General features: G+C 42.8%; 2 protein-coding genes across 3 annotated transcripts in view; one reads left to right on the top strand and one right to left on the bottom strand.

The window, feature by feature from the left end:
* Window positions 1-4,983, top strand: part of VPS26B (VPS26, retromer complex component B) — a 29,082-nt gene extending 24,099 nt beyond the window's left edge. Inside the window, exons 4-6 of the mRNA XM_027877631.1 lie at window positions 144-319; window positions 1,983-2,125; window positions 2,689-4,983. Coding sequence (XP_027733432.1) covers window positions 144-319; window positions 1,983-2,125; window positions 2,689-2,835 — 466 coding nt within the window. The 3' untranslated portion in view covers window positions 2,836-4,983. The remainder of the gene's footprint in view (window positions 1-143; window positions 320-1,982; window positions 2,126-2,688) is intronic.
* Window positions 4,984-5,443: 460 nt separating this feature from the next.
* Window positions 5,444-18,211, bottom strand: THYN1 (thymocyte nuclear protein 1). Of its 2 annotated transcripts, none has more exons than XM_027877633.1 (8): window positions 18,107-18,211; window positions 17,692-17,803; window positions 9,568-9,761; window positions 7,718-7,786; window positions 7,087-7,179; window positions 6,175-6,270; window positions 5,751-5,901; window positions 5,444-5,663 (listed from the first exon to the last, which is right to left on the bottom strand). In XM_027877633.1, the coding sequence occupies exons 2-8, from the start codon at window positions 17,735-17,737 to the stop codon at window positions 5,617-5,619; spliced, it is 696 nt and encodes a 231-aa protein (XP_027733434.1). In that variant the 5' UTR covers window positions 17,738-17,803; window positions 18,107-18,211; the 3' UTR covers window positions 5,444-5,616. The 2 variants fall into 2 exon arrangements, with proteins under 2 accessions (XP_027733434.1, XP_027733435.1); XM_027877634.1 differs by having other exon boundaries at window positions 18,122-18,209.
* Window positions 18,212-18,232: the final 21 nt, after the last annotated feature.

Below are 18,232 nucleotides of genomic sequence, written 5' to 3'. Positions count from 1 at the left end.
GCGGGTGACTATGAGTGGGATAGACATGTTAAACAGTTAAGTATAGCTCCCTGCTGAAAATGGGACAAGTGTGAAGCTTTGGGACTGTCAGTTTTCCTAACCATCAATTTCTTGTTACTCTCTCTCTGTTTCTTTCTCTCCAGGTACCACTTGAAAGATGTGATTGTGGGGAAAATCTACTTCCTGTTGGTGAGGATCAAAATCAAACACATGGAGATTGACATTATCAAGAGGGAGACTACAGGGACGGGCCCTAATGTTTATCACGAGAATGACACAATAGCCAAGTATGAGATCATGGATGGAGCACCTGTGAGAGGTGAGCTTCTGCAGGCCAACCAACTTCTGCTGACCTTTACTTTCAAAATGTCTTTGGATTATAGCAGAGCCCGAGGCTCCAGCTTTGTCACAGAGGGATTTCCTTGTTTGCTCGGTCAGCAGGCGATTATACATTTTGTGGATTTTGCCGCTTCTGCTGCTTTACGTTTTGGTCATTGCCTTACTTCGAAACAGGAAAAAGAATGCCTGTCAGTCATTTCTGCTAAGCAAATGTAGTTGAAAGCTACAGGGCAATTAAAATTAATTAAATTGGAGAACTTGTGATTCTTTATGAATTCTAGTTTCCCATGCCTTTTTTTGTACTTTCTAGGATCCCTTAGGATCGAGTTGCTTGTAATAATTGTATCTTTATATCATTTTCTTTTTACAGTCTAAAGATTTCTTGGCACTTTCTGAGATATATCCCATTTATTAGCAATTGTTTTATGCTGATAAGGATTTATCTCATAGACAGAAAAGCAGGCATTTGACAAGAGTACTAAGACCCCCCTTCACCATCAACTCAAACATTTGTTGAGTACCTATCAAACGTAGAGTACTGTGCAAGGTATAGCGGGGACCAGGGTTCTAGCCTTTGGACTCCATCTCACTTTTTCTCCCATGAACTGTGCAATCATCATCAGTTTTCTGTGCTAGTAAAAGGCAACACGAATAATCCAAAATCAGCAAACAAATAATGACTGTACCATAGGTTGCTTGTTTCTGACCACTCCCACCCCTGCCTTTCTTGTTTTGTTTAGTTGAAGATTATAGATTCATTGGTCATTAGAGCTGGAAAGACCTTAGATCTAATTCAACTCCCTCATTTTACTGATAGGAAAACTGAGGCCCAGCCTGTTAAAGGACACTAAGTTAGTTTGTGGCATAACTGAAATTAGGGTCAAGGTCCCTCAGCTCCCAGTCCATTGTTTTTGCAAAAGACCACGTAACCACACTTTTAAAATAGTTAGGTGTTTCTTGAGCATATACCAACTAGGAATGGAGAGGAAAGGGAATAACCATTTCTTCAGTGCCTACTATGTGCTAGGCACTGTGCTAAATGCTTTAAAAATATAATTTCCTATTATCTCATAGAAGGCAGGTTAAATGTACTGGCTAATATGAGGAGAAGTGTGGGATTTAACATTTGCCATATAAAATCCAATGGGTGGATAGTCCTTTATATTGAGGAGAGGCATGAGACCTGTGAGCAGAGAATTCCTGGTGATGGACTTCCTCCATCAATGCAGGTCCACACCTCCCCAACTCCCATTCTTAAGAGTGACCCTAGGTTCCGCACCTGTGGTCACTCAGCCTGTCTCAGAGGCAGGACTGGAGCATCAGCCTTCCCGTCTCTAAGACCAGCTCTTTTCTAACTAAATCACACGCCTCTCCACCCTTCTCATATAGATCATAAAAATGGCTTTCCTCATCCCAACACTGCTCCTGTTCACCTTCTCCAGGTGAAGTAAGTCAGAAGGAGCAGCAGCACACAGGGTTGCTCCTTCCCCTTCATGCCCTGGACAGTGCCAGTGGTGAAGGCTGGTGGGGCCCCCAGGAAGCAGTCTGGCAGGCACCTCAGCTTCCTGAGACTGCAGGGTAGGGGCCTCCCCAGACCGGGTGCGCTGCTTTGCTCCTTAACCTGATTCCCTTCTTCCTTGCAGGGGAATCCATTCCAATCCGGCTCTTCCTGGCTGGATACGAGCTGACTCCCACCATGAGAGACATCAACAAGAAGTTCTCAGTGCGGTATTACCTGAACCTGGTGCTGATTGACGAAGAGGAGCGACGCTATTTCAAACAGCAGGTGAGGCCTGGGGCGCAGCCACTCATACCCCAGCCCTCGATAGGGACAGATGAGGCAACGTTGTGCCCAGTGCAGGGTAGGGGTGAGCTTCTCAGTGACTTTTCTACCAAGGGGCCAGCCTGCTCAGGGCCAGTGAATTCTTCATTCCTCAAACCAGATTCTGGGAGTAGGAGAATGCTCACACGATCTGTGCTCTTGCCTTAGCATTACCTTCTAGGCTCTGGAGCCCCTCTGATCTCCTGGCTGCCTGCGCTGCACCTGGAGCCAGGAAGCTCTGAGTTCAAATCCCCCACCCCAGGTATGACTAGTTTTGTGAGCCTGGGCAAGTCACTCAAGCTCTGTTTGTCTCAGTTGCCTCATCTGTAAAATGGTAACAGTCATTACACCTATCACTCACAGATAATGTGAGGATAAAATGCAGTATTTTTAAAGCACTAGACAAATGCCAGCTATCCCTACTGACCCAGTTCTTTCCAACAAGCCCTTTACACTGTATTTGTGGAAAGGGGAGGGTAAGGGATTAAGGTTCTACAACTTATGGCACCTTGTCCTGTCCCCAACAGGAAGTGGTGTTATGGAGGAAAGGGGACATTGTGCGAAAAAGTATGTCTCACCAGGCAGCCATTGCCTCCCAGCGCTTCGAGGGCACATCTTCCCACCCTGAAGCCCGGACCCCCGGCCAGCTGTCTGACAACAACAGCCGGCAGTGAGGCCTCTGGGCCAAGAAGCTGCTGGGCTTCACCCCTCACTCACCCAACACCAGCTGCTCAAGGGGGAGGGGGCAGGGGAGCGAGATGCTCTGCAGACACTTTACACACAACCCGAGAAAACAAAAACAAATTCCATTTAGGACTTTAATTCCTTTCTCTGAAGAACCTGAAGGGGACAGGTATAGAAGCATTCCCCTAGGACTATGCCTGCAGCCCCAGGAGGCTTGGATAGCTTTAGAACCCAAGGGCTGATTTAGGGCAGGGGGGTGGAGCGTATCCCCAAATATATTTGGTCCCCAGGGGTGAAGGATCCTGCCCTTGGCAGGAAGGCTATTGGACCAAGAGTGTTGTAGAGCAAAAGTTGGTCTGTGTATTGAGTAGAATGTTGGCAGGGTCTCACCTGTCCTTTGGCCCTTTACTGTCTGCTCCTTCCAAGCCAAGGGGCTAGGAATGTCACCGGGATCTTCATCTGCAGATGTTGACCTTACATGGTCCCAGTTATACCATCCCCTTCTTCAGTTCCCAAGAATGTGACAGGAAGTAGGCCTAGGCAGGCAAAGCCCAGAAAGGGCAGGAATAATTCAAGATCAGGAATCTACCTCTTTGGGAGTGCGAGTCTTGCATGTGGTGGTAAAACACCACTAGGAGCCATCTCCTCTTCTCTGGCCCCAGCCCATTCCCCCTCTCAAAAAAATGAATTCCAGTGATGAGACACAGACACTCTCCTTTCAACACATGCTTCCCTCTTGCTTAAATTATGATCATCTTCAATGTCATGAACAGAAGCCTAAGCAAAGGGATGACAGCCAAGCCTGGAAAGGGAAGCTCAGCAGGGGGCAGTGTTGTGAGAAACAACACTTACTGAAAATGAGACTTCTGAAAGCTAGTGTTCAGATGTAGCAGTCAGCCTGCTCTTGAAGCACTGATGTCTAACAGCTACCTGGTTTCTGCATCCAACTCATTCTTTTGGGCCCCAACATCTGGTTTTGACACTGACACTTCAGGGGTCACAGGTCCTCTACGTACGGGAACATGGGTATTCCTTTAAGCCCTAAGCAAAAGATCTCACTTCCCTTTAAGGGAAATGAGAGTTAGAAACTGCAGCCTTGGCCAGTGCTTACCCCATAGCCAATCACCACTCCCACCAGGCCTCCTACCTCCTTTCAGGGATATGGGGGCATGGCTTTGAACCCTTGAAAATCACCCTCTTGTAACCACCCCAGATTCTTTAGAATCTAATTTCCCCACTTATAGTGAAGGGAAAGGACATGAGGGCCTCAGCAGAGGACGATGGCTATCCTAACTTCTAAATGATTCTGCTTGCCAAATTGAGTCTTCATCTTTACCGGATGACTGCCCAGAGTTTAGGGCTATTGCTGTTTTCCCCATTTAAAAAAAAAAATCTCATCTGGATGTTTCTGTGATATAAAGGGAAAAGAGCCATTTCCCTCTCTGTGACACTGTGTTTTTAACAGCAAAAGTGAACGTGCTTTTTCTGCCCCATCTGGAGATGAGCAGAGGTCAAGCTGTTATGAAGACCCTCAACTCCTAATCACAAAAGCTGGTGTTAACAAACAAGCTCCCCATGGGTAAAGGCTCTCTTGACTGCCCTGGGTAACTGAGTGTGGGAAGCTGAACGTCATGCTAAGGAGGGTCTTGACCGTTTCAGAACACAGAGTTAGGACTTCCAGTGTGCCTACCTGCTAATAGCTGGCAGCCCCCTTCTGTATCCTAACATGTCATCTTCTCCAGTTTTCCCAGTGATGTGCAGATCTTTCTTGACTTTACTGATTTATCAATTTTAAGATTTTCCTATGGAAGGGGAGAGAGAACCTATTACGGCTCTCTCATGGACAAGGCTCTTACACCAGATCTTTACTTTTCTTTTTCTCATCCCCTCTCCCTTCTCCAGCTGTCACTGCAAGGGTAGCCCACCTCCACTTTTCCCATGCCCTCATCCTGGGGAGTGAATAGGTACTAAATCAAGCAGTGCAACTTGTAATTAAGCAGCTGCAGTGTTTACATGTTTCTTAATTTGTTGTCTTTTCAATGGCTGTATTTTAAAAAACAAACAAAACAAAAAAAAACTTGTTTTAATAGTCTCTCTGATTAAAGGGAGCCACTGTGGCTCCAGAGACCATGTGCCCATGGAGTGTGAGGTTCTGTGGTCCATTCTGTCCCATGATAATCTCCCTCATAAGCAGGGGCCCAGCCTTACCTTGGTCACAAAGGAAAGCAGCAGCCTCCCAGTTCCTGCTAAATACCAATTAGTGCTTTAATAGTGCAGTCTCACCTGCACATGGTACAGGGTTGGGGAAAAAAGCCCTGGCTTTTCCCCGTTATCAGCCTTCCATCAATAAATTAATGTTGGCAGAATGCCCTGAGGGATCCAGGTGATTGCTGATAAGACAGAACGCAGAAATCTGAAGAGCTGGTGTGATAAAAACCTACCAGTTGAAGTCTTCCTCCTCCATTCTGTCGTGCACTTTGCCAGCTCTTGGTTTTTAAAAGGCCTAAAAGCAGCCAGAAGTCCCCCCCAAGTCACAGGTGAGAGCCAAGGTGGAATTTACAATTTGCCATTAAGAAACAAGATGAATGCATCCAATGCTTTGTTATATTGATATTTTAATAATAATAGTAAAAAAAAAAAACTTATCAGGTACACAGACATACCAATCCTGAAGAAATTAACCAGCAAATCTAAATCCCTCTCACCTCCTTCTCAGAGAGGCATGACTTGCTCGGATAAACAGTCTTCCCTTTTCAATAAGAAATTTCCATTTAACTTGGCTTCTTGTCCTCCAGGCTCAAGACGAAATCAAATTCCCCTACCAAAGACAGAAAAGGAAAGGTCTGAGCTGGAGTTCAGGTGGCTTTGGCATGAGTGTAAGAAGGAAAGATGGGCTAGCTCTCACCTTGGGTCAGGGGCTGTACTGACAGTCTCTGACGGGTGAAGAGGGCCATGTTTTGTAAAGGGCCACCGTTGGCTTTGTGGGCTTGGTGATGGACCTTGAGCTCAGCCAGGGGAATAAAACGTTTGGTCATTCGAATAAACTGGACATCCACCTAAAAGAGAAGAATGTGAGGTATAGTAGATCCAGCCCCTGGATTCACTCAGGCAACTGTCCACTGTCTTGAATGACCTATAGAATTAGCCCCTGTCAAGAGATACAGCATGTTCTCAGTGGGCAGGGCCCTAGGGTCCTGCGCCTCAAAATCAAGATTTCTAGTGCTTGTTTACTGTCTTTTATTATTAAAAGAGTTCTAATGTGTTCCCACTAAGGCATTCTTTGTTCTTATCCCTCCCTGGACTAGGAAGAAAGGAATGAACAAATTTACCATGGACCACTTGGGGTTGTCCTTTTTGCTAGATGGGTCATAATGAGGGCTATCTTTCTCAAATTGTGTATGGTCAGGGTAGGCCTCCTTTACAATCTGGAAACAAAAATATACATGTCCCATGATTTGCCATTATGTTCAGCTCCTACTGATTGAGGCAGGAGTCATCCATGTCCAGTGTTTTAATACCAGGCTTGTAATCTTTAAAAAAAAAATTTTTTTTGGTTACATTTTAAGTTCTGAACTATCTCACTCCCTCCCCACCACATACTAGAGAAGGCCTCTATTTGACACAAAGATATATTATGTACATATGTATGTATATATACTTGTATTTATCAGTTTCTTTGGAGGTAGATAACATCTTCATGGGTCCTTTATAGTTGATTTGAGTATTTAGAGTACTCAGAATAACTCAGTCATACTTGGCATAATCTTAAACCATTCATCCTGTCACTCAGGCAATGCTAACTAATACCATTAGTCTAAGTCAAACATAGTTATGAAGGTAACCAAATACAGTTACTGTAATCTCTTCAATTAGTACAGGTAATAAAAAAAGTTCAACTGACATAGTTAACATTTTATCCTAAACAACCTTTAGAGATAGCCTGGTAAAGCTATTATCATACCTGTGTAGGCCTCACACTCCTATCTGCCAACAGAAGGGAAGTGTCTGTTGGCTGGGGTGGGGCTGACTGCACCAGAGCTGAGCTCTCTGCCTTGCCTGGCCCTTCTCTATCTTGCAGAAAGAGCCAACTAGGCTTTTCATCTCCCTGTGATGAATGACAAAATAATGGAGGCACGTGACGGTTTCCTTCTCTTGCCTCACCTCCCTTTTGTCCCAGGCTGGATTTAGGGGAAGAGGGAATCATTGTTCCCCTGGCCCTCCGATCCCAGATCTTGTCTAACCTTCATGAGGCCTGCGATGCCTGGTTCCTTACAGTTGCTGTGATAGAAGAAGGCCTCCTCTCCTAGTTTCATTGCTCTCAGGAAGTTCCGGGCCTGTGCCAGAGTGAAGAACAAACAATTGTCTTTAGAATATCCTAATGTCTAAGAAACACTATTCCCCACCAGAGGTCAAATTCCTATCCACAAAAGGTGTTTTTTTGTGGAACTTTCTATTCATACAACAGAAGGAAGATACACTAATTATTTCTCTGCTAAAACAGAGAAAAATGTATCCAAATTATATCTGAACACTGGCTAGGAAATGGTTCATGTGGATCTTAAGGCCTCATTTGAAAACATCCTAATAAGAGGCAGCTAGATGGTGCAGTGGATAGAGCTCCAGCCTTTGAGTCAGGAGGACCTGAGTTCAAATCCGGCCTCAGACACTTAACACTAGCTGTGTGACCCCAGGCAAGTCACTTAACCCCAACTGCCTCACCAAAAAACAAACAAACAAAAAAAAAATTACCCTAATAATAGCTAGGTCCCAGGTAGATACTGCCTTGTCAAAAAGTTCCAGCTATGTAGGATATCCAGCAAAAAAGAAACAAGTATATTTTTCATGCTCTGGATCCCTAACGTCTCTCCTTACCTGGTAGTTTCGAACACCATCCCAGCATGCTGTCTGTTTAGGCTGTGCTTTGAGATCCTCAATGCCAAACTGCACAATATAGTAATAATCAGAGAATGTTATGAGTTGGATATCCAAGAATGTCATTTGTCAAAGACCTCTTGGCCCCTCCACCTATGTCACAGGCATTAGGGATGTTATAAGCAAGACAGCCCCCACTTTTTCCTATTCCCAAGGTTTGCCCACCTAGGCAATCACTAGTACCTTGCAACCCAAGGAACCTCTCAGGACACATAACTGCCTCTCTGAGCACATACTCCCTGCCCTCACATTGCCTTCACTATGCAAAATAGCTGTCTGCTTTGGGGCCCTACCCAAGCATGGACACTGCCCAGATGTCCAATGTTCCAAAATTATTATAATTGTCATTTTATTATTTTTCCTAAAAACAGGATTATTCAACTCATCATCCACCTTTTTCACCTGACTTGACTTCAAATGACTTATTGCTATTTCCAAAAATCAAATAAATCCTAAAAGAATGAAATTTGCCATGTATAAAGATGTTCCTAAGAATATATTATAAGTTCTAGAGGCCGCTTAAAAAGAGGAGGCCTTGAAATGTTCTGAGCAATGGGAGCATCACTCTAACAAATGCATAGCCTCTCAAAGTGACAATTTTAAAGAAAAACACTTGTCGAGATATGTAGGTCCTGCTATTTGGGCACTGAGGCTCCAAGCATAAACCTAGGGAAGGAGTGAGGTATGGTGGCAAGAGTGCGATTCTTGAGTCAAGAAGACTTGGGTTTAAATCCTACCTCTGATCTAACAGCTGTGGGACCTTGGGGTAATCACTTAGCCCTCTCTGGGCTTTAGCTTCCTCTTCTGTAAAATTAGGAAATCTGATTAGGTAGCCCCTGAGGTCCCTTTCAGCCCCAACGCTACGATCTTATAATCCTTTTACACTTCCTATTTCTTCATAGCTGCCTAGGGTTAGCAAATGTCTGCCAAGGACCCCAAGAACCAGAGTCCAGCCCAGCTCAGGATAACTAGAACAGCGTGTTGGATAACATGGAAACTTCTCACACATTAGACTATTAGTTCCTGGCCCCAACATCAACTCCTCTCTGCCAGGTTTCCTGCCCCAGATAGAAATGGAAGGTGGGGATTCTATCAATAGGTGTCACGGCAACCTAAAGATGCCCCAGTTGGATTGAGGGCAGGGTGGGAGCAGCCCGGGGAGATGGCCTTGCTTCTGTCCAAGTTTTCTGTTTTGCTTTGAAGCAGCTCTGTAGATCACCAACTATAAAGGGCAAAAGCATTCAACTCTAATTGCCTTTGCTAATGGGCAGGAACAACAGCATAGGTAATTCAAAAGATAAAATAACTGAAGTCACATGTCTCACTTATGAATGAATTTCATTTATTTTCTAAAATATTCCTAATTCAATTTTTCTCAGATAATTTTAAAAAGTAGTTTGTGTTTCCTGAATACAAACCAACCTGTTATGTAGGGAGGTAACTGGAAGCATGTTAGAAAGCAGGGGAAAACTAAACCAGGATTAAAATGTTATACTAGAATCCACAGAGTAGATAGTAATGAGAGGATAAGTCTTGCTCAGCAACTAATCATACCAACTTACACTGAGACAGAGCTTTAAGGTTTACAGAGTACTTCTGTCAGGAGAGGCAATACAAGTATTATCTCCATTTTACAGATGCGAAAAACTGAGGTTCAGTAAGATGCTGATTTTGTTCATTTTCTACCCTTGCTCTCATTCCTGCTGTCCAAGTAGTGAGACCCCCCCCGACTGGTAAATGTTTAGCTCTTATCTATAAGCTATGATGGAGACAGCTGCCTCAGCCCTTACCTTCACATCTATGCCTTTCTCCAGCCGGCTTTCTGGCTCTGATTTCATTAGCCAGTAAGCACTTGGCTCATTTCCACAATGTTTACTGGCTTGATCCTTCTTTGGGGAGTCAGCGGTCTTTTCTTCTACCACTGGCTTGTCTAGGGTTTCAGTCTTGGTGGCCTTGGTACGTTTACCTGATGGTGCCTCCATTTCTGCAACAAACAGAAGGAAGCAAGGACTTGACATGCTTGTTCCTGGTCCTTTGTCTTTTTCATGATGTGCCCCTTCCCTGGAAATCCCCACTTTCTTTTCCATATAATACAAATCCTTCAAGACCTAGCTGACTCCAACCTTGTCCACCAAAGCTATCCCCAGTCCAAAATGGTGTTTCTTCACTGATTTATGACAATGATAGTCAATTTAATTCAACAAACATTAGGCACCAACTATATGCAAGGCACTATGGACACAAAGACACACACAGCAATAGACCCTAATCTCAAGAAGCAATCCAATTGTATAAAAATAACTGTAATATAAAAGGGGAATAAAAAGGAGAGATTTAGTCATTATGCCATGAAGAATATGAAGAGGAAATGAGTTCCCTTTCAGCTAGAAGGATCAAGGAAGGCATCACAGATGAAGATGAGGAGAAATCTAATCTAGGAGCAGGAACAATGACAACAAGATCAAGGTGAGATGAGCAGGGCTAGAATGGGGGTCCCCCACCCCCACTCGAATGATGACTAGCTGTCAAGGGAGTCATATGAGAGAAGGCTAGAAAGGTAGACTGAATCCTGGTTATAGAGAGCCTTAAATGTCAAGATCAGAGTCAATCAATCAATTAGCCAGCATTTCTCATGAACCTACTATGATATGCCAGGCATTAACTAGGTACCAGGGACAAAAATCAAACATTCCTTTCCCTGAGGTAGCTTACATACATACATAAGTATATCAAAATATATACAAAATAAATCCAAGGTCTACCCTTTATTCACTAGGCAAGCAGGAAGTCTTGAGTAGATGAATGATGCAATCATAAGAATGTAACTGGAAGATTTTCTGAATGCATAGAGAAGAGATAGACTGAAGGCAGGTAGACCAATTAGGAAATTGTTCTACAGTCTGGGTAAGAACAGACTGGTTATGTGAAAGGGATGACACAAGATGGACAACCCTTAGCAACTGACTGGATCTAGGTGGTTGGCAGTTTTGTTTTGTTTTTTCCCAATTCATTAACACTTGAGGACAGACTCGTTAAGGGAGTGCCAACACATCAGATGACCAATGGACCATCCCTTAATAAGACAAAATTTACTGGGGATAAATAGAAATTCCTACATTTGGGTTTTAGAAGTCCTGTATATAAGTACAATTCAGACTTACCTAGGTAACTGAGAAAACGGTGGTGCAATCAGCAGAAATAAGTTACTACTGGCAGACCAGGTTTTAGGAGGAAGCAAGCTTCAGAAGAAAGGACATGTTATGTTTGAGGTGCTGGAAGGGCATCTGGGCACAGATTTCCAATAAGCCATGGGAAACATTAGCTTGGAGCTCCAACAATTCTGGTTGGTTGTTCAGGCATGTCCAACTCCTCGTAACCCCCTTTGGGGTTTTCTTGGCAAAGATACAGAAGTCGTTTGCCATTTCCTTCTCTAGCTCATTTTACAGATGAGCAAACTGAGGCAAACAGGGATAAATGAGTTGCCCAGGGTCACACAGTTAGTAAATGCCTGAGGCATCATTTGAACTCAGGTCCTTCAGACTTCAGGTCCAGAACTCTATCCATTGCGCCACCTAGCTGCCCCTACATAAGTGCTATTATTATTCCCCTTTTGCAGATGAGGCATAGGTTAAGTGACTTGCACAGGGTCACCTAGCTAATAAATATCTTGAGTCTGAATTTGAACTCAGGACTTCTTAACTCCCACAGGCTGAGGTAGAGAGAAAGATCTGTAAATCATCTGCATAGAGAGGCTAATTGAAGCCATGGTAATGGATAAGATCAGCAAGGAAAAACATACAAAAAAAAAAATTAAAAGACCAAGAACATGACCAAAGGGAATACTCACACTTCAGAGGTAAAAAAGGAATATTAATAGATATTTACATAGTACTTTAAAATTTACAATACGCTTTTACATACACTATCTCATCCGATCTTCACAACTCTTGTGAGATAGGAATGGTAGGTAATATTGCAAACTGACAAATTTGTAATTTGACAAATGAGGAAACTGAAGCTAGAGATTAAGTGATACCCATGATCACAAACACAGCCAGTAGGTATAAGGGGTAAGAGTTAAACCACACTATCAGCAAATAATAATAATGATAACTAACATTTATATAACACTATATGCCATTTACTGTGTTACGAACTTTAAAAATCAAATGAGTTTGATCCTCACAATAACCCTGTGAGGTGAGGTAGGTGCTGTTATTATCCCCATTTTACAAATGAGGAAACCAAGACTATAGGGATTAAGTAAAACCCATGGTCACATATACAGCCAATAGATAGAAGAGGTCGGATTCAAACCCAAGTTTTTCCTGACTTCATTTCCAGCTCTACTACCCTACAAGCAAATAATGTTAATAATTATTATAATAGTAAACATTTATATAGCACTTACTGTGTGCCTATCACTATGCCAAGTGCTTTACAAAAATTATCTCATTTGATCTTCACAATCACCCAGGGAGAGAAGTAATCTCCATCTTATAGATGAGGAAACTGAGGCAAACAAAGGTTAAATGACTTGCCCAGGGTCACACAGCTAGTAAGTGACTAAGGCTAGATTGGAACTCAGGTTTTCCTAACTCCAAACCTAAAAGAAAAGGAACAGTCAGTGAGGTGGCAGAAGAACTGTTACAGTTCTGTGTCAAAAAAGCGAAGAGAAAGGGCCAAGAAGGAGAGGGTAGCTAACCGTGTCAAATGCTACAGTTATAAACAAAGAAAACGACAGGGAGGAAAGGCCACTGGATATACTGGATATACTGTCATTAGTGAGGTCAGAGAGACTTATTTTAATAAAATTGTATTTATTACATTTTAAATATTTTATTTTAATATTTTTACTATTTTAATAGTGAGGCAAAGGCCAAATTTCAATAGGTTTAAGGAATGAATGGGAAAGCGGGAATGAAAGTGGGAAAGTCAAGGCAGCAAGTATAGATAATATTTTCTGGTTGCTAAAGGAAAGAAAAAGAACAAGATACTATTGCATCTCCTGACACACAACAGCACTTAATAAATGCTTGCTACGTGAGCAGTAAAAGAGAAGGCTGGAAAGTCACCATGGCATTGTGAATTCCAAGCTAATGAGCAACATGTCCAGGTTCTATACATTAGGAAGATTATTGTAGCCATAGCGTGAGGGAGAGATTTATTTCTAGACAATTGGAAGTTAATGTTTATTTGCCTCTTATCTACCAACTTCATTACCTGTAGAGTTAGGACGCTGCAATTGGCATTCTGGTCTATTTCAAGGTAAACAGTGCAAGTGATAATAAAGAAATAATCATTATTTGTATAATTTGTATGTTCCTGTATTGTGGGCTTGGTATTTCCCATTAGAAGATAAGCCTGAGTGCAGAACTGTCTCACTTTTGACTCTGTATCCCCAGAACCTCATAGAGTGCTTGGCACAAAGTTTGTGTTTCATAAATCCTTAATGACTGACTAATTGAGTGGCATTAGAGGTAGCAAGTTTGAGTGAAGGTTTTTTAGTTGGCCTCACACAATTTGGCACTAAATGACATGCTGTTTTACAGTGCCCTTTAATTTCTTCAAGTGTGCTGGTTTATTTCCCTAACTAGAGTATAAGTAGTTAGAGGGCAAGAACAATCTGTCTTTTGTGCACTCCCATAGTAGAAGTCTATAGCTGGACATATAAGAGCTCAATAAAGACTTGTTGATTAAGTGATTAATCATAATGGATGGAGAGAGATGATGTACCTGTCTAGGAAAGGTGAGAGATGAGAATAATTAGGTATAATTATGTGTCCCTGGAATTGATTTAGAAAAAAGGAATATGCAACGTCTCAGTTTTCCATGCTAAGGGAGTGGTGAAAAAATCATCTTAAATGAGATAATGTATATAAAAATTTTTTTGCCAACTTTCAAAAAGCTCAATTTAATGTTAGCTCTCATTACTATTAAAATGTAAAAGTCTTTTGTATTTGACTTTGGAATGTGTTTTGTGATTTTTTTTCCACTAGCAGATTTATTTTCCTGATTATAGTTTGTGGACAGGCATTGAGGTATATGCTTGGGAGTAAGAAGTTTTGGAAGTCTGGGTTCAAGTGCTGCTCTTCATACATCTTAGCAGGGTGGGCGAATCTGGGCAAACCAATTAACCTCTAGCACCCCAAAGCAATTCTCAAAGATTGTAAGTCAAAGAGTTGACAACCTCCATCCCTGAAGGAAGTTTTCCATATGAAAGATTTCACCACAATGATGACATCACAGAACTGGAAACCCTGCCCCCCCCCCAAATTTGCTTAAAATGATTAATGTAAAAACACTATGGAAAGTACTATACAGATGTAATGCACTATTCCATTATTAAAAATCAGACCTAATTACCTATGCACAGAAAAATTTTACCCAAGTGGTCTTCTTCCTAGCCAGGTCTAACCACCCTATCTGTCCTCTTGGACCTACCAGCCCCTGCTCCATTTTTACCCTATACCTCCAGTATCTTCAATCTTTCACCTTCAAATGGCTCTTTCCCCTCTAGCTGAAAATATGCATAGGTCTTCTCTAACCTTAAACCAAAAAAAAAAAAAACCCTCCCTTGAACCTGATACATATTCAAGCTAACATCTCTCCTCCCCCTCTTCGCTGTCAAATTTTCTTCACCAATAAACTATTAAAAAGATACAGTTCATGCCTACATTTCTTCGTGACCTAAAACCCTTGAAATCTGGCTGCTGCGTCCACTACTCTATTTGCTGTTTCAGGTCAACGATGACCAGCCAATCAGCCAATTCAGTGCCATTTTCCTGAATGACTAGTCTCCAGGCCCTAACCCTGTGAGCTTTGTTTGCCACTTAAATTCATCTCTCTTCAGCCTTGCATTTTCCTACCTTTTTTTTTTTTTAAAAAAAAACATTCTATTGCTTTCAATGGACCTGCTTGGTGTTACTCACACACAACTTTCCGTAATCCATCTCCTTGCCTTTGCATTGGATGTTCCTCATGCCTGGAATGCTTTCCCTCCCCACTCCCTCCAGCAGGTCTTTCCTGGTCTTTCTCTCTCTTCCCCCCATTCCCATCTCAATCACCTATAAGGTTACTTCCCATCTATTTTGTATTGATTTTGGATATTCTGATTTATATGTTTCTCCATTTGAATGTAAGCTCATTGATGGCAAGGTCTGGTTTTCCTTTTTCTTCATACATAGTATCTTCTTGAATCTCTCCTCTCTTGATTCCCATGACATCATTCTGGTTCTCCTTGACCTCTCACTGAGCCTTCTTTGTCTTTACTGACCCCTCTTCCATTCTACCCCTTAAAATGTAGGTATATCCAAGGTTCTAGTCTTTACATCCTTCTCTTTTCTACCAAAGCCCTCTCCTATGCCAATTTCATACACTTCCACAGCTTTTACTACATTCCAAGTACAACTCTCAGATTCCTTCTCTAAGACCAGACTTCTACGTGCGTCCTGGACATCTGCTCTCTAATGATATGTGCACCTTAAAGACAACATGCCCCAACCAAATTCATCATCTTCCCCCAACAAACTTCTGTGCTTTCCCCATTTCTACGAATGGTAAAACCATTTTCTGAGTCTTGCCAAGTTCAAAATCATGACTCCTTCTTCCAGCATTCATCAGTTGCTGAGTTCTGTTGGTTTTAGGATCACAGAACTGCCAAGCTGGAAGAAACATAGGCAATCCTAATCATTAAGAGTCCAACCTACAATGTCCTTGCCTCATGCATCATTCTCCTTCAACTTCTGCACATGGCCTTTCACATCTGTCACCTACTTACCATCCCTAATTCAGATCAAATTACCTTTTCACAAGAACAAAGCACTATCTCTGGCTTTTAGGAGCTCTTCCCCTTCCAGTGTATCCCACACACAAATGCCATATGAAACCTGCAAAGATTCCCCACTTGCCCACTCAATTAAGTTCAGACTCCAAACATTCCCCCCCCCCATGCTCTTGATGCAGGCTACTTTTCCAGCATTCTCTCCCGGAGAAAATTCCTCTGAATTTCACCTAGGTTTCATCCAAACTGGACTAAATGTTGTACCTACATATGCCTGGCATATTTCCATCTCCAAACAGTGATTCATACTGTTTCTTCCCTCCCACCTCCACCTGTCAAAAATCATAGATTCCCAGAGTTGTAAAGGATTTTAGAGACAGACCCAGTCTAACCTTTTTTCAAAACATGAATCTATACTTTCTCCAACACCTGATGATTGTTGTCCATCTTTTGGGCTGTAAACTTTGACTTTGCCTCCTCATGAGGAGGTCTCTTACATTTTTGGCCAGCTCTAATTGTTAGATTTGGTTTTTTTGTTTGTTTTTTTAGTGAGGCAATTGGGGTTAAGTGACTTGCCCAGGGTCACATAGCTAGTAAGTGTCAAGTGTTTGGTTTGAGGCCAAATTCGAACTCAGGTCCTCTTGACTTCAGGGCCGGTGCTCTATCCACTGCGCCACCTACCTGCCCTGTTAGATTTGTTGATAGCAGAGCCATCACCTCGCTGACAAAGGTCCAGATAGTCAAAGCTATAATTTTCCCAGTGGTAATGTGTGGCTATGAGAGATGGATTATAAAGAAAGTAGAGTGCTGGAGAATGGATGCTTTCAAATTGTGGGGCTTGAGAAAATCTGAGAAAGTTCCTTGGAGAGCACAGAGGTCAAATCAGTCAATATTTAAAGAAACTAACTCTGACTATTCACTGGAAAGACTAATACTGAAGCTTAAGCTTACATAGTTTGGCCACATAATGAAAAGAGAGAATTCAATGGAAAAGATGCTGATGCTGGGAGACTGAAGGCAAAAGGAGAAGAGGACAGCAGAGGATGGATGGAGAGTGTCACAGAAGCTTGGACAAGTTTCAGGAGATAGTGGGGGACAGAAGGGCCTGGTGTGCTATAGGGTCACAAAGACTCAGACGAGACTGAACTTCGACTGAACTACAATAATTGTTAGAAAGTTCACATCTCAATTCAGTTCCCAGCTCCGTTCCCTCCCCTAAAATTTAATAGCACCCTGCCTGTAACTTTGTTATTGTATTTATGGCATTCCTGCCATGTGTATACTTCTTAGCCAACCAGTCAGAGTAAGTCAGAGACTCTGACTTACCTTTGCTATTTCCCACAGTGCCTTGCACTAGGAAGACAACACACAAGAAACATTTCATGGATGTAAAGTGGCCTATTAGCATGATGGAGGATAGTAGAAAACCAGCACCATTACCACGGAAAACAATAATAGTAACAATAACTCACATTATGCTGAAAATTTTCCTGCGCATAATGCACAGATAATCTATTTGTTTGTTTAGCCATTCCTCAATAGATGAACATCCTTTTAGTTTCCTATTTTTAAATACCATACAAATATTTTGTGTACAAGATTCCTTTTCCTTTCTCTGATGTCTCTGGGGGTATAATCCTGGTAGTATCTCTGGGTCAAAAGACATACACTATTTAATTACTTTAGGACACAATTCCAAGGCGCTCTTCAGAATGGCTGGACCAACTCACAGCTCTACCAACACTGCATTAGTGTGCAACAGTATATTAGTATTTTCCAGCTCCTCCAACAACTATCTTTTTTCTTTTTGTCAACTTTGCTAATCTGATAGGTATGCGGTGGAACCTCAGAGTTGCTTTAATTTGCATTTCTCTAATAGTAACGGGGCATTTTTTTCATAAAATTGTTGCTAACTTGGATTTCTTCAACAGATAATCCACAGAATTATATACTTGAGAAAAAAAGGGCAATAACTGCATTCTATCAATGGGACATGAACAAAGAGGGTCTTTTATATGTGACTTATTACACCCCTGCTCTCCAGAGCCAAGCTCTTAAGATAGCTGCCTTCAGGCAAGGTGGCAGAAGGGCCCCTGGAACGCTGGCCCAGGACCGCGGAGCTGCTGCTCACCTGGCTCAGGTGCACACCCGGACACCCTCTTCCGTTGCCTCGGCATGGTCACTCAGCAGGGATCTGGAGAAATGGGAACTCTGGAGCAGATAAGGCGGCCGACGGTCTCGTCCTGGGAAACGCACAAGGCAAAGTGGGGGAGGGGGAAGTTGTGGCGAAGAGGTCAAAGGGCATCCTGCCAGTACGCAGCGAGCGGGAGGTAAAAGGGAAGTTTGAAGCAGCGTCTCTGTTTCTAGGCATAGGATCTCTAAGCGCAGGAAAGCACAGCCGTAACCCTCACCCCGCCCAAGAATGGTACCAGTTCGCTCAGCTTCAACCTTCAATGCTCCACTAGTTACAGGAGCCCCGACCCACGTTCCCACCGTCATTTCTAGCCCCTATTCAAGTGAATCGCAACTCTCCCACAGTCTCCCACCTCAGCCACTTTTACCCTCCGCAGAGCACTCGCCACCCCCTCAGACGCCGGTAGCACGCAAAGATCACGAGGCTACGCCTTGCGTCTCCTTTAAGGCGCCCAGGAGGCACGTCGCGAGCTATGGTT

Source organism: Vombatus ursinus, unplaced genomic scaffold (assembly GCF_900497805.2).
Source record: "Vombatus ursinus unplaced genomic scaffold, bare-nosed wombat genome assembly UNPS02014813.1, whole genome shotgun sequence".
In the NCBI taxonomy this organism is placed as follows: Eukaryota; Metazoa; Chordata; class Mammalia; order Diprotodontia; family Vombatidae; genus Vombatus; species Vombatus ursinus.
This window is presented reverse-complemented; position numbering and strand designations above follow the sequence as displayed.